The 15,700-nt window shown below is 44.9% G+C and overlaps 1 protein-coding gene across 2 annotated transcripts in view; it reads left to right on the top strand.

Annotated features, from left to right (window-relative positions):
- Positions 1-14,893, top strand: part of afg3l2 (AFG3-like AAA ATPase 2) — a 64,440-nt gene extending 49,547 nt beyond the window's left edge. The window contains exons 15-17 of one of the 2 annotated variants that reach the window (XM_038808662.1): positions 2,362-2,562; positions 7,165-7,359; positions 14,082-14,893. In XM_038808662.1, the coding sequence (XP_038664590.1) occupies positions 2,362-2,562; positions 7,165-7,359; positions 14,082-14,327 (642 nt within the window). In that variant the 3' untranslated portion in view covers positions 14,328-14,893. The remainder of the gene's footprint in view (positions 1-2,361; positions 2,563-7,164; positions 7,360-14,081) is intronic. The other variant, XM_038808663.1, reaches the window with a different exon arrangement.
- Positions 14,894-15,700: the final 807 nt, after the last annotated feature.

The raw sequence follows: 15,700 nt of genomic DNA on the forward strand, positions 1-15,700 counted from the left end.
GAGCATGAAAGTTGGAGATCCATGATCACTGACATTACAAAGCATGACACCTACAGCAGAATAATACATGGAATGCCTTTCCCTGTTAAAGGTAATGTATAAATGCAACTTCACAGAGTCACATAATGCTTGGTAGTGCAGAACTTGAATATTGCTGAAAAGAGAGATGTCTCTCAGTAATAATCACAGAATGGTCACAGCGCAGAAGGAGGCCATTTGGCCCATTGTTTATGTGCTGGCAATTGTACGTATATTATTGTATGGACATTTTTAATTTTTTTCTTGTACTTGTGCTGGAAAAAAAGCACGTCTGTTCATACTGGGGGTGGGAGGGCGTGGGCGTAACTACATTACCTCCCATTGACATTTGATAGCATTACCATCACAATCAACAATTGGAGGCTACCATTGACCAGAAACTGCACTGGATCAGCCATATTAAATAATGTGAGTACAAGAGCAGCTCAGGGACTGTGAATTCTGTGGTGAGTAACTTATCTCCTGACTTCCCAAACCTTGTCCACTATCTACAAGGCACAAGCTGGGAGCGTGATGGAATGCTCGCCACTTGACTCGATGAGTACAGCTTCAACAATGCAACTCAACACCATCCGGTGCAAAGTAGCTTGTTTGATCAACACCCCATTCTCTACCTTCATTGTACACTCCACCAGTGACAACAGTGTGCACCAATCAAGATGCACTGCAGAAGCTCACCAGTCCTCTTTCCACAGCATCTCCACCACCTAGAAGAACGAGGGCAGCAGCTATACGCAAATTGCGTTTCCTGCAAGCTCCCCTTGAAACCACACACCATCTGGCCATTCCTTCCTTATCACTAGATCACAATCCTGGAACTCCCTCCATAACAGAACTGCCACCGTGTGTATATCTACGCCACATGGAGCAACTAAGGATGGGCAGTAAATGCTGGTTTAGCCATGTGCTCAATGCTGGTTTAGCCATAAGTGCTCAAATTCAAATTCAATCAAGGAAATTATTTTTTAAAAACTACCTTTTACCCTGCGATACCTGCAGATAGTTGGGTCCAAATGACCTAATCGGACCCACAGTTTTAAATCGTTAAGAGGTTCTTCTCTGCTCGTAGCAAGCAGCGCCGATGCTTTTGGAAACATGGGCCGGGATTCTCCCCTACCCGGCGGGGCGGGGGGTCTCTGCACCTTTAGGGGCCAAACCCTCACATTGAGGGGCTAGGCCCGTGCCGGAGTGGTTGGCGCTCCACTGGCTGGCGTGGACGGCCTTTGGCGCCACACCAGCTAGGGCCGAAAGGATTTCGGCCGGCGTAAGTCCACGCATGAGCCGGAGCGTCAGCGCCTGCTGACGTCATCCCTGTGCATGCGAGGGGAGGGGGTCACTTCCGCCTCCTCCATGGTGAAGACCATGGCGAAGGCGGAAGGAAAAGAGTGCCCCCACGGCACAGGCCCGCCTGCCGATCGATGGGCCCCGATCGTGGGCCAGGCCACCATGGGGGCACCCCCCGGGGCCAGATCACCCCCCCCCCCCCCCCCCCCAGGACCCCGGAGCCCACCCGCGCCACCAGTCCTGCCGGTCAGGTAGGTGTTTTGATTCCCGCCGGCGGGAGAGGCTCGACAGCGGCGGGACTTCGGCCCATTGCAGGCTGGAGAATCGCCGGGGGGGGGCCCGCCGACCAGCGCGGTGCGATTCCCGCCCCTGCCGAATCTCTGGTGGCGTAGAATTCGGGACACAGCGGGGACGGGATTGACGCTGGCCCCCGGCGATTCTCCGACCCGGCGGGGGGGGGGGTCGGTGAATCCCACCCATGATATTTAAAATTCTGTGTTGAGCACCCAATTGTCATTTTAACCACCTACCCGCCCGCCACAATCCTGCTAGAGGAACTGGGTTAACAATGGGCTTTTGCTCCTTAATATTGGACAATCCCCAAAAACGCAGGTGGAGTGTGCTAGATACACTATTTCAATCCTGTAATGTCAAGCCTTTTGTTCTTCAATACCAGGTGAATAAGTGATTTCATTTTCAATGGTTAATCTGGACAGTGTGCCCAACTTTAAAACCTGCCAACTTCCATTTTGCCATATGGTTGTGCCACTAGTACGTTTCTTGGGTTCAGTTTCCAGGTGAATAGTTGGCATTACAATATGTTCAATTTTGGCTTTTGTGTCCATAAAATTCTCAAAAATTGCTTGGTCACAACACATTTCTTGAATGCTTGGTAGAAGAAATGTTTTGAATTTAGTGAGGATCTTTCACACTCAAAGGGTCTTTTGGAGCAAATGAGGGCGTTTCATAAATACCTTGGTAAGCGGGGTGACCAGTCTACACACGGAATTCAGAGACGTTCTTCCTGTCTGATTCTAGGTGTCCATCATACCCCGTGGAAAGGGACTTGGTTATGCTCAGTATTTACCTAAAGAGCAATACCTGTACAGTAAAGAACAGCTCCATGACCGTATGTGTATGACATTAGGTGGACGAGTTGCAGAACAAATCTTTTTTGGTAGAATAACAACTGGTGCGCAAGATGATTTGAGGAAGGTTACCCAGAGTGCCTATGCACAGGTAAGCCCATAGTTCAATAAGTTTGAAATGTAACCTTCAAATGTTCTGTTTCAATTTACTCTTCACTTTGGTTTTTCATAGTGTTAATGCTCAATAAATGTTAATGCTCAATAATTTGCAAGCAAACCCATTTGGTTTTTGTCTACTTTGAAAATATCTTGAAGGTATTCTTAGTTGCTGTAGACTCTACTCAGCCATTTTTCAGTCTAATGTGTGGCTAAACAGTGTGATCATGATTAGAAACCATGTTGGTCCTCCTCGTATTGGAGCAGTGGACAAAGCAAGTCAAAGATTAGAATCCAAATTTGAGAGAAAATACCAATGAACGAAGGAAGAATGGTGCCCTGAACCCATGTTCAATGCTTTGAACGACTGGGACGGAATCACCGTGTCTTCATAAATATAAGAACATAAGAACTAGGAGCAGGAGTAGGCCATCTGGCCCCTCGAGCCTGCTCCGCCATTCAATGAGATCATGGCTGATCTTTTGTGGACTCAGCTCCACATTCCGGCCCGAACACCATAACCCTTAATCCCTTTATTCTTCAAAAAACTATCTATCTTTACCTTAAAAACATGTAATGAAGGAGCCTCAACTGCTTCACTGGGCAAGGAATTCCATAGATTCACAACCCTTTGGGTGAAGAAGTTCCTCCTAAACTCAGTTCTAAATCTACTTCCCCTTATTTTGAGGCTATGCCCCCTAGTTCTGCTGTCACCCGCCAGTGGAAACAACCTGCCCGCATCTATCCTATCTATTCCCTTCATAATTTTAAATGTTTCTATAAGATCCCCCCTCATCCTTCTAAATTCCAACGAGTACAGTCCCAGTCTACTCAACCTCTCCTCATAATCCAACCCCTTCAGCTCTGGGATTAACCTAGTGAATCTCCTCTGCACACCCTCCAGCGCCAGTACGTCCTTTCTCAAGTAAGGAGACCAAAACTGAACACAATACTCCAGGTGTGGCCGCACTAACACCTTATACAATTGCAACATAACCTCCCTAGTCTTAAACTCCATCCCTCTAGCAATGAAGGACAAAATTCCATTTGCCTTCTTAATCACCTGTTGCACTTGTAAACCAACCTTCTGTGACTCATGCACTAGCACACCCAAGTCTCTCTGAACAGCGGCATGCTTTAATATTTTATCGTTTAAATAATAATCCCGTTTGCTGTTATTCCTACCAAAATGGATAACCTCACATTTGTCAACATTGTATTCCATCTGCCAGACCCGAGCCCATTCACTTAACCTATCCAAATCCCTCTGCAGGCTTCCAGTATCCTCTGCACTTTTCGCTTTACCACTCATCTTAGTGTCATCTGCAAACTTGGACACATTGCCCTTGGTCCCCAACTCCAAATCATCAATGTAAATTGTGAACAATTGTGGGCCCAACACGGATCCCTGAGGGACACCACTAGCTACTGATTGCCAACCAGAGAAACACCCATTTATCCCAACTCTTTGCTTTCTATTAATTAACCAATCCTCTATCCATGCTACTACTTTACCCTTAATGCCATGCATCTTTATCTTATGCAGCAACCTTTTGTGTGGCACCTTGTCAAAGGCTTTCTGGAAATCCAGATATACCACATCCATCGGCTCCCCGTTATCTACTGCACTGGTAATGTCCTCAAAAAATTCCACTAAATTAGTTAGGCACGACCTGCCTTTTACGAACCCATGCTGCGTCTGCCCAATGGGACAATTTCTATCCAGATGCCTTGCAATTTCTTCCTTGATGCTAGATTCCAGCATCTTCCCTATTACCGAAGTTAAACTCACTGGCCTAAAATTTCCTGCTTTCTGCCTACCTCCTTTTTTAAACAGTGGCGTCACGTTTGCTAATTTCCAATCCACCGGGACCACCCCAGAGTCTAGTGAATTTCGGTAAATTATCACTAGTGCATCTGCAATTTCCCTAGCCATCTCTTTTAGCACTCTGGGATGCATTCCATCAGGGCCAGGAGACTTGTCTACCTTTAGCCCCATTAGCTTGCCCATCACTCCCTCCTTAGTGATAACAATCGTCTCAAGGTCCTCACCTGTCATAGCCTCATTTCTATCAGTCACTGGCATGTTATTTGTGTCTTCCACTGTGAAGACCGACCCAAAAAACCTGTTCAGTTCCTCAGCCATTTCCTCATTTCCCATTATTAAAACTCCCTTCTCATCCTCTAAAGGACCAATATTTACCTTAGCCACTCTTTTTTGTCTTATATATTTGTAAAAACTTTTACTGTCTGTTTTTATATTCTGAGCAAGTTTACTCTCATACTCTATCTTACTCTTCTTTATAGCTTTTTTAGTAGCTTTCTGTTGCCCCCTAAAGATTTCCCAGTCCTCTAATCTCCCAGCAATCTTTGCCACTTTATATGCTTTTTCCTTCAATTTGATACTCTCCCTTATTTCCTTAGATATCCACGGTCGATTTTCCCTCTTTCTTCCGTCCTTCCTTTTTGTTGGTATAAATCTTTGCTGAGCACTGTGAAAAATCGCTTGGAAGGTTCTCCACTGTTCCTCAACTGTTCCACCATAAAGTCTTAGCTCCCAGTCTACCTTAGCTTTTAAAATAGGAACTGTAACTCATGGGTGGTGAGGGCCCTGCCTATTACTGAAGCTTCCCTCCCTATGATGCACATAACTTGGCACGGTCAAATTCTGTTGTTCGCGTGGACTTCATCCTGCATTACATGTAGTACCTCCATGATGAGCTGAAATGTTAAAATGCTACGGTTACTTGGTGATTTTATACAGATACATTGGTCCACAGTCTTGATGGTCTTGGGAGGTAGACAAAGGAAAACAAATGTTTCTATCCACTGGGAGTGTAATAATTACAACCATCTGAAGCGGCCTGGAGACATTTGCATTTCCCTACAGAGCATCAAAGTGCTATAAGTTTGCATTGTAGTGATTTTGCTGCTTCAAGTTATGACAATAGATTTTCAGATCTTTGTATCAAATATTTGTGTGTTCCATGTTACCTTATTCCATCTCTTTTAACCATATATCTGTAACACTACTGAGAATGATTACCTTGTTCAATAGAATCCTAGAATACCTACAATGTAGAAGGAGGCCATTCGGCCCATCGGGTCTACACCTACCCTCTGAAAGAGAACCCTACCTAGGCCCACTGCCTCGCCCTATCCTTGTAACCCCATAACCCCAACCTTTGGGCACCATGGGGCAATTTTTCAGAATTTTTCACATCTTTGGACGGTGGGAGGAACTGGAAAATGGTAATCGCTTATTGTCACAAGTAGGCTTCAATGAAGTTACTGTGAAAAGCCCCTGGTCACCACATTCCGGTACCTGTTCGGGGAGGCTGGTACAGGAATTGAACCTGCGCTGCTGCCTTGTTCTGCATGATAAGCCAGCTGTTTAGCCCACTGTGCTAAACCAGCCCCCGGAATAAACTCACGCAGACACAGGGAGAACGTGCAAACTCTACACAGTCACCCAAGGCCGGAATTGATCCCTGGTGCTGTGAGGCACTGTGCCTGACCACTGCCACCCCATAGTTTTCTTCCACTAAATATACTTTGTTTCCTTCTCTTATTTCTTTGTACGTCCAAAAATCCTAAAAGAGTTTACATTTTTTCCCCTCTAAGTGTGAAGAAGGGCTGAGTTTGAAGCAAATTCCAGTTGATGCTTTGTTTTTTGTTTTATCTGAATCCCGCCCTCCTGCACCATCCCTGTAGCCACGTGTTCAACTGTTCTCTCTCTCCCTATTCCTCATCTCGCTAGCATGTGGCACGGGTAACAACCCAGAGATAATAACTCTGTTTGTTCTAGCTCTAAGATTCCACCCTAGCTCCCTGAATACCTGCCTTACATCCCCATCCCTTATCCTACCTATGTCGTTGGTGCCTATGTGGAACACGACTTGGGGCTGCTCCCCCTCCCCCTTAAGAATCTCGAAAACACGATCCAAGACATCACGGACCCTGGCACCTGAAAGGCCACCACCACCACCACCACCACCAATATCGAAAGCGGTATACTTGTTACTAAGGGGAATGACCACAGGGGATCCCTGTACTGACTGCCAGTTGATGCTTTTTATTTGTGGAACAAATCAAGTCAATATTAACCTGGGTCTGCACTCAAAACAAGAACAAAGAACAATACAGCACAGGAACAGGCCCTTCGGCCCTCCAAGCCTGTACTGGTCAAAACACTCACCACTTCCTAGTGCCGTATCCCTCTATACCCATCCTATCCATGTATTTGTCAAGATGCCTTTTGAACGCCGTTAATGTATCTGCTTCCACAACTCCCCTGGCAATGCGTTCCAGGCACTCACCACCTTCTGCGTAAAAGACCTGCCTTGCACATCTCCTCTAAACATTGCCCCACTGACCTAGTAAATGACCCTTACACCCTGGGAAAGTGTGCCTGCCCATCCACTCTATCCATGCCCCTCATAATCTTGTAGACCTCAACCGGTCGCCCCTTGCTGAAGAAATTGCTGATACTGGGTGGGGGGGACAATGGATTACTTTGCTTGGTTTGAGTCCAGTAACATGGTTCACTGAAGCTGCAATATGATAAATGCTCATGGTTAATTTTTCATGTCTCTAGATTGTCCAGTTTGGTATGAATGAAAAAGTAGGCCAGGTATCCTTTGACTTCCCACGACAAGGTGAGATGACTTTAGAAAAACCATACAGTGAGGCCACTGCCCGACTCATTGATGAAGAAGTGCGATTAGTTATCAATTCTGCGTATGAGAGGACTCTGTCACTTCTAACAGAAAAAAGAGCGGAAGTTGAGAAGGTTAGAAAACATTAATATAACTTTAAAACCACATTATTGTCACTTTGAATGTTACTTTGAATAAAGTGGGAGCTGGCTAAGTTACTTTGGACTGCCCTCATAATCGATAGATTCATAGTCATACATCTCTTAAATGGAAGGCAAATTGGATAGATTCCTATATATGTGCACAGATTTTCCTGATATCTGGTATGTCTGGGCAGATGCCCAGCAAAAGCATTGTTTGTGTGCTTTCTCTTCATCAATCTTTGCAAAATAACTTGAAACTGAATGTTTTCATTCAAAAATGACAGCACTCCTTACTAGGCAAACAAGTATCTCGTGTTGCAAAATTTTGAAGCCATAACTAAGTTGTCACAAGCTGTCCCAGACTTGCCTTTATAGGGCATCGAACCTAATTTGGCCTATTTTGCAATTTTGAGCAATTCTATGAGGGATACATTTTTTTTTGCCACAAGAGGTACCTTTACATTAGATTGTCGTCAAAGACCATTAATAAGCCTAAAACCCAAAAGACATCATTTTGATGCTTTCAGGAGAATACACTAGTTTGGTATCTATCTGTATCTGGAATTATTCCTGTAGGAATTTGGGTCTTACTGCACAGTATGATGCAGAGTGCTGGTAAGTCCCAGTTTCATATCTCTGGCCTGTGCTGAGCTAACCAGCTGGCAGTAGCAACCGTGAATTCCTTGGGAAATGGATAAGAACATAAGAACTAGGAGCGGGAGTAGGCCATCTGGCCCCTCGAGCCTGCTCCGCCATTCAATGAGATCATGGCTGATCTTTTGTGGACTCAGCTCCACTTTCCGGCCCGAACACCATAACCCGTAATCCCTTTATTCTTCAAAAAACTATCTATCTTTACCGTAAAAACATTTAATGAAGGAGCCTCGACTGCTTCACTGGGCAAGGAATTTCATAGATTCACAACCCTTTGGGTGAAGAAGTTCCTCCTAAACTCAGTCCTAAATCTACTTCCCCTTATTTTGAGGCTATGCCCCCTAGTTCTGCTTTCACCCACCAGTGGAAACAACCTGCCCGCATCTATCCTATCTATTCCCTTCATAATTTTAAATGTTTCTATAAGATCCCCCCTCATCCTTCTAAATTCCAACGAGTACAGTCCCAGTCTACTCAACCTCTCCTCATAATCCAACCCCTTCAGCTCTGGGATTAACCTAGTGAATCTCCTCTGCACCCCCCCCCCCCCCCCCCCCCCAGTGCCAGTACGTCCTTTCTCAAGTAAGGAGACCAAAACTGAACACAATACTCCAGGTGTGGCCTCACTAACACCTTATACAATTGCAACATAACCTCCCCAGTCTTAAACTCCATCCCTCCAGCAATGAAGGACAAAATTCCATTTGCCTTCTTAATCACCTGTTGCACCTGTAAACCAACTTTCTGTGACTCATGCACTAGCACACCCAGGTCTCTCTGCACAGCGGCATGCTTTAATATTTTATTGTTTAAATAATAATCCCGTTTGCTGTTATTCCTACCAAAATGGATAACCTCACATTTGTCAACATTTTATTCCATCTGCCAGACCCTAGCCCATTCACTTAACCTATCCAAATCCCTCTGCAGACTTCCAATGTCCTCTGCACTTTTCGCTTTACCACTCATCTTAGTGTCATCTGCAAACTTGGACACATTGCCCTTGGTCCCCAACTCCAAATCATCTATGTAAATTGTGAACAATTGTGGGCCCAACACGGATCCCTGAGGGACACCACTAGCTACTGATTGCCAACCAGAGAAACACCCATTAATCCCCACTCTTTGCTTTCTATTAATTAACCAATCCTCTATCCATGCTACTATGCCATGCATTTCTATCTTATGCAGCAACCTTTTGTGTGGCACCTTGTCAAAGGCTTTCTGGAAATCCAGATATACCACATCCATTGGCTCGCCGTTATCTACTGCACTGGTAATGTCCTCAAAAAATTCCACTAAATTAGTTAGGCACGACCTGCTAGCAACTTAGCAGCTAGCAAGATCCCATTGTAATAATAGCCAGTGATCCACACCCCGCAGAGTGACTGGGGTGCCTTTGTGTTAGTGGGGGAGGAGTGTGGGGTCATGGTTAGTTGTGTAGGGGATGGGGGAGATGGGTGAGTGCGTGGGGTGGGAGGTGGTGGTTGTTTGGGTCTCTGTCTGTATGGGTATGGGTGCATGTTTGTCTGCCTGCTTGGGGATGTGGCTGTCTGTCCCGGTGGGGTTGTCTGTCTTTGTGGGGGGGGGGGGTCTGTGTGGTGCAGGGATTGGTGCCTGTGTGTAATGTGGGGAGGGGTGGTGTCTGTCAGATGTGGGGGGGCTTGTGTGAGTGTGTGGGTCATTGTAACATTCCTTTCAGTGTGATATTTGTTTTTGTCTATGTTGCCCAGCAAACTATTGTGCGATTTTTCACTGCATTGTTTTAGAAGCTATGCAGGTCTTTTTTTAAAATAAACTAAGTTTAAGACTTTATGTAATCATGAAAATGACATAGCATTTGTTTTCATTGTGGCAACTTGTATCTAAAGTATTCATTGTTTTAGCTTGCTTTGATCCTCATTTAAAGTTGCTGTTTACATTTTGCTTTGGAGCGCTACAGCTGGAACTTGTTGTTTACTTTATTTGGTGATTTATGATATTTTGCATATCAGCCTTTATAATTACAAAATGATTTGCTGTCCATTTGCAAAGCATTTATTTAAAAAGGAGAACCCCAGGAATCACGTGATGTGAGCGCAGGACCGGCTCTGCTCATCTTTCAATCTTTGTTATTATCTTTACGCACGTCTCTTTTTTAATCAATTTCTGGGTTGCATAGTTTTTTTCTATGTACCGTGAGCTCTTGAAAAATATTTCAGCACTACTGAGTCAAGATGATGGGCTTTAATCCTTATTGATTCATGGTGGCTGGAGGGAGTTGGGCTGGATCCCTGTCTTTCGTGGCTTAGCTGCTTTTGAGAGGATTCTTGCCATTGATGGTACAGTGTTCACCGAGGCATAATGGTTGAGAAGTTAATCCACCTGAATTACTTGGCTCCGTGGTGCAGGACATCAAAGCCCAGTTTCAAGAGTTGCGAGGTGTCTTTGTTGAGGCAATGGCGGCACTGGCTTGTAATGCAGAACAAGGCCAGCAGCGCGGGTTCAATTCCCGTACCAGCCTCCCCGAACAGGCGCCGGAATGTGGCGACGAGGGGCCTTTCACAGAAACTTCATTGAAGCCTACTTGTGACAATAAGTGATTATTATTCTTATTACTACAAGGAGGTGCCTGTGACAGAGAGATCATGATCTTTGCTGGAAGCCCACAGTTGAGTTTGTGTTACATGGCCTGTCATCCATCCTGAGGAATTTGCGTGAGGACGAGGGGGAAATGGTGAGGAGCCCTGCTGAGCTTGTTGTCTCCGGTGAGATGGGTGAACAGTTTCCCAGCTGTGTTTGAGAATGGCTGCCATGTTTCTGGAATCTCGACCTGGAGAGCGGGCATGTCAGATTCGATGGAGTGCATTCAATCCTGTCTCCGAGGTCTCGGGATGGATTAGTCTTCCAATGTCTGGTCCTGTGTGGTCCTGTTTCTGATGTCAGTCGAAAGGGATTGGGGTTGCCTAAACCAGACGGACGACCCCCAGCCCCAGGTTGTTGACCGCCTGGGCTCGTTCGAGTCAGCACGTTGGAAGTAATGAGGCTCGTGTTCCGATCACTGGCCCATCGAGTCTGCACCATCCCTTAGAAAAAGCACCCTACTTAAGCCCACGCCTCCATCCTATCCCTGTAACCCAGTAACCTCACCTAATCTGTTGGACACTAAGGGGCAATTTAGCATGGCCAATCCTCCTCACTAGCACAACTTTGGACTGTGGGAGGAAACCGGAGCACCCGGAGGAAATCCACGCAGACACTGTGCGAAAGTGCAAACTCTGCACAGACAGTTACCCGAGGCAGGAATTGAACCCGGGTACCTGGAGCTGAGGCAGCAGTGCTAACCACTGTGCCACCGTGCCATCCCAGACTCCTTGGAAGATCCTGAGGAGTGCTCACAGTTTCCAATCCTGCATTATCCTAAATACTTTCTTTGTGCGCAGTGGAGTGGCCTTTATCCTGATGACTACCTTGTCCAAAGATATGCAGGTTAGGTGGATTGTCCATGCTAAATTTCCCTTTGTGCCCAAAATTGCCCTTAGTGTTGGGTGGGGTTACTGGGTTATGGGGATAGGGTGAAGGTGTGGGCTTGGGTAGGGTGCTCTTTCCAAGAGCCGGTGCAGACTCGATGGGTCGAATGGCCTCCTTCTGCACTGTAACTTTTATGATTCTATGATTCCTCAGTTGTTATCCTGGACAATCATGCTAATCATGTTGTTGTCTAGTAATGTAAATGAGCCCAGGGTCTCCCATAGAAAAAGTGAGCAAGAACAAGAAACTGAGCTTCCATAATCCCATCTCCCAGGACAAAACAGATCATCAAACTACCAGCACCATTCTCAAAAGAGTAACAGGATATTGTGGGGCAAAGAACCAAAAGGAAAAAAGTCAGATCCCAGTCGAGGAAAAAAAAAACTGGGGAGATGTACACCAGGACAGAAGGGCTGTCAGAGCGGTCCCCAGACTGGGGATTGCCCTAGCCCCCCACTACACTCCACCACAACCTTCCAAAAGGAGAGGATTCGACCACCGCACAGCCAACATAAATTTGTATGTTTGCCCGCCCTGCAAAGGAAGTAAATGTTTTGGGTGTGATGTCCTGCACTGTTAGTTATCCTGAATTAATAAGGCTTTGTCTTGTTAAGCTGGATATTGATTGTGGGATTTGTGCACGATATCCTAATATATCCTTGGTAGGGGTGGGGTTGAGCAGAGCCGGAACTGGGTATGGGGTGGACGGTGAGGGTAGTACGGTTAGTTCTGGCCTCGCTTTGTTCGAGGAAGGTCCCCTGTAATTAGACCAAATTTGTTTTTGGCTGCGCCTTTTTCTTCTTCAGGCCCAGGTGGACAGTGTATTATCCTGTTGCAGAATGAGGTTTTTTGGACTCTCTCCTTTTTTGGGGCAGTGGGTCTCCCTCTTTGACTGTTCTATTTGCTGTCCAAGCTTTTGTGAGGCCAATCTAAATATCCTTTCTTTTTGATGGCAGGTGGTGTATCTGGTGGGCTGGTCCCTCTCAGGAGGGTTTCTTTCGGTGCTATTTGTCATATAGGCCTGAGCTGGCTTAGCTTTGGAGGGGTGTAAGGAAAGGAATGTCATGGTAGTCCTTGGAACCAATTCTCTGATCCCAGGCCCAGTATCACGTCACCATCCTCTTGCACCTTTGGAGCGGGGCTCCTTCCTTGCGGGGGGGGGTCCGATGTGGGTGATCCACATTGGAAAGGTGAGGAAATGGGGTAGGTCCGAAGGTAATGTCCAATATTCATCCTGGTCAATTCCTCTTGGGTGTTGCTTGGGGTCCACGTGGTGGTTGGTTGACCAGTTCTCATCTAGTGTAATATTGTAGATCCGATGGGTTAATTCTGACAATTGTAATCTTCTTATTCACTCTTCTAACTTTGAGAGGTGTTAGGGGCGTTGCTTTTCTTTCTTTTAGTCTTGGTGACCTTGTGGGCTAGTTGTGGTGGTGTTGGAAGGTGGGCCTTTGCAGCACCGGCAAACATACAAATTTATGTGGGGTGAGGGGGCAGGGTAATCCCCAGTCTGGGGGCTGTTCTGACAGCCCTTCTATCCTGTAGTGAGTCTCCCCACTTTTTTTGTTCGACTGGGATCTGACTATTTTCCTTTTGGATCTTTGCCCCGTGATATCCTGTTACTCTTTTGAGGATGGTGCTGGTGGTTTGATGATGGGAAGCTCGGTTTTTTGTTCTAGCTCACTTTTTAATTCTATGGGAGACCCTGGGTTGATAATATAGGTTTGGTTGTGCCCAGTCCTCGCTTTGACTTTGTCCTTGTCCTTTGCCACCTCAAAGGTACAGGATGGCTGTCCATTCCAACCTGGATCTGGAGAAGAGTTTAAATTGCACTAGGAGTTAGTCGATTTCCCCTTTTCTCGGGGTATTGTTATCTTTTGTCATTTTGTTTTGAAGTTATGGGTCTGATGTAGGTCTGAAATGTTGCTTGTATCATGTTTGGTACAGATCGGTCTTGTCCCTGATTCATCCAGTCTTATTGTTCTTAACCTTGTAATGTCTTGTTTTCTGCTGTACTTGCTGTACATTGACTTTTATTTGTTTCATGGGAATTTTTGTGAAGAATTGAGAATTTCAATAAATGGACAGTTAAAACAAAAAGCCCCCCCCCCCCCGGACCCCCCGGACGTCCTCTGCTGTTATTTTATAACATTGCGTGGAATGTACAACACGGAATCGGGGCCATTGCAGGTGTTTATGTTTTATATGAACTTCCTCCCACCCAAATTCATCTAACCCTATCAGCATGTGTTTATCTAGCTTTGCCTTCAGTGTATCAGTGGTATTCACCTCAACTATACTGCGTGGTGGCTAGCTGCACATTTAAATTACTCTGTGGGTAAACCAGGTTCTCCTGAAATCCATATTTGAATTATCTTGTATTTATGGCCCTATTTTTAGTTTCCCTCAAGGAAGCACTTTATCATCATCCACCCTATTGGGCCCTTTAATAATCTGGAAGGTCAGTTTGCCCCCTCAGCCTTCTCTTTTCTTTTATTCTAGTATTTTATATTTAGTGCTTAGTGTTTGTGTTTTATTGCAAATTTCAGATTGCTCAGCGATTGTTGGAAAAAGAGGTACTGGACAAGGCAGACATGGTTGAACTGTTGGGGCCTCGACCATTTGCAGAAAAGTCAACGTACGAGGAGTTTGTGGAAGGGACAGGGAGCCTCGAGGAAGACACATCCCTTCCAGAGGGCCTCAAAGACTGGAACAAGGATCGGGAAAATGAGAGAAAGTATCAGAAGAAGAACAATTTGGAAGAGGGCTCCGCGGAGGGTTGGGATACTAAATGAGGCAAACTAATTAATTAGCTTTGTATTTTTAAGAAATTGTGATCCTACAATAGGAAAATTGTGCCTCCTTGATTGTGTTCAGACTTGTTGGTTAAAGAATTTTTAAAAAACTCACACATGGTTCAGCAGCTCAACTCTCCGCATTCATTGTGGCCTTGCTGGTAATTCATTTCCACTGGGCTAACTTGTTCTGTCAAAATGAACATGAAGCAAAAATAGCAATTTGTTTTAAGGTCTTAAATGTATTTTAACAAAGATTGCTGCTTCACTTTAGCACTTGAAGACACAAGTCTCTGACTGCACACTGCATCTGGTTCCATTTGAATGGAACTTTTATTTATGAATCAGTTTTGCTATACATTAGAAGATGGAAGGTATTATCTGCTGAGCTAGCAGGCACAGATGGTTGAGGATTAACGTACATAATTTTCTGTACCCTGTGCCCTCTCAATCCTTTGTTCGGGGCTGCAAGCAATTGAAGACTTGAATGTAATTAATAGGTTGTGTAAATAATGTTTATTTTGAAACTTCAACAAATGTACAAAAATAAAAGGTATAATATTGAATTTTGAGATTGGCCTTCGGCCGATACACAAACACAATTTGTTGGGAAAGGCTGTGAGTTACACTATTAATACCCACATTAATCAAATATAAGGTACTCCAAACCATCAGATGATTTCAAAATGAAATTACAAAGGGCACCACAGCAATAAACAAATTATATTCCTGAAGTGAATATTAACAGAACTAGTTACATGTTACCCTCTGGTTAGTTTCAGCTTTCGACTCACCAACTTTTGCACATGATTGCTCCAAAGTTTCTTCGTTATTTCAGAGGTTTTCCAGTATTGTTGCAGCTTTTACCTGTTGGTGGTGGGGGGGGGGGTTTAATATAAACAGCACTAATTTCTCTCACCACCTGTCCATAAACAGAGAGCTTTTGTTTCCCTCTTTATAAACGGTGGCATATTTCTTAACTCCTTGGTTTTGATGTGGCCCAATTTTCTATTAATAACCCCACAGCAAATTCTACATAGGATGAACTCAACGGGTTTGTTTATTTGCACATACTCAAAACGCAAAAAGAAGATTCGTAACATTCCCCTCACCTTCAGATAGTAAAGAGAGAGAGATAGAGAAAAGGAGATTTACAGTAAAGGGCCACAAAATAAATATTGTTTCATGTGGGTTCCAGAGCCCCAGATCAAAGTCAACCTTCACCGAGGTCAGCAGGCTGAAAACCATTGAAAATTGTGGGCCCCTTTGTATTCACTTTTCTGGTTGTGTTGACTTCACAGGATGAGACTGGCATGCAGAAATTAATCAGTCTTGCAGGCGATAATAATAATGTCACAAGTAAGCTTATATTA

Source organism: Scyliorhinus canicula, chromosome 10 (genome assembly GCF_902713615.1).
Source record: "Scyliorhinus canicula chromosome 10, sScyCan1.1, whole genome shotgun sequence".
Taxonomy (NCBI): domain Eukaryota; kingdom Metazoa; phylum Chordata; class Chondrichthyes; order Carcharhiniformes; family Scyliorhinidae; genus Scyliorhinus; species Scyliorhinus canicula.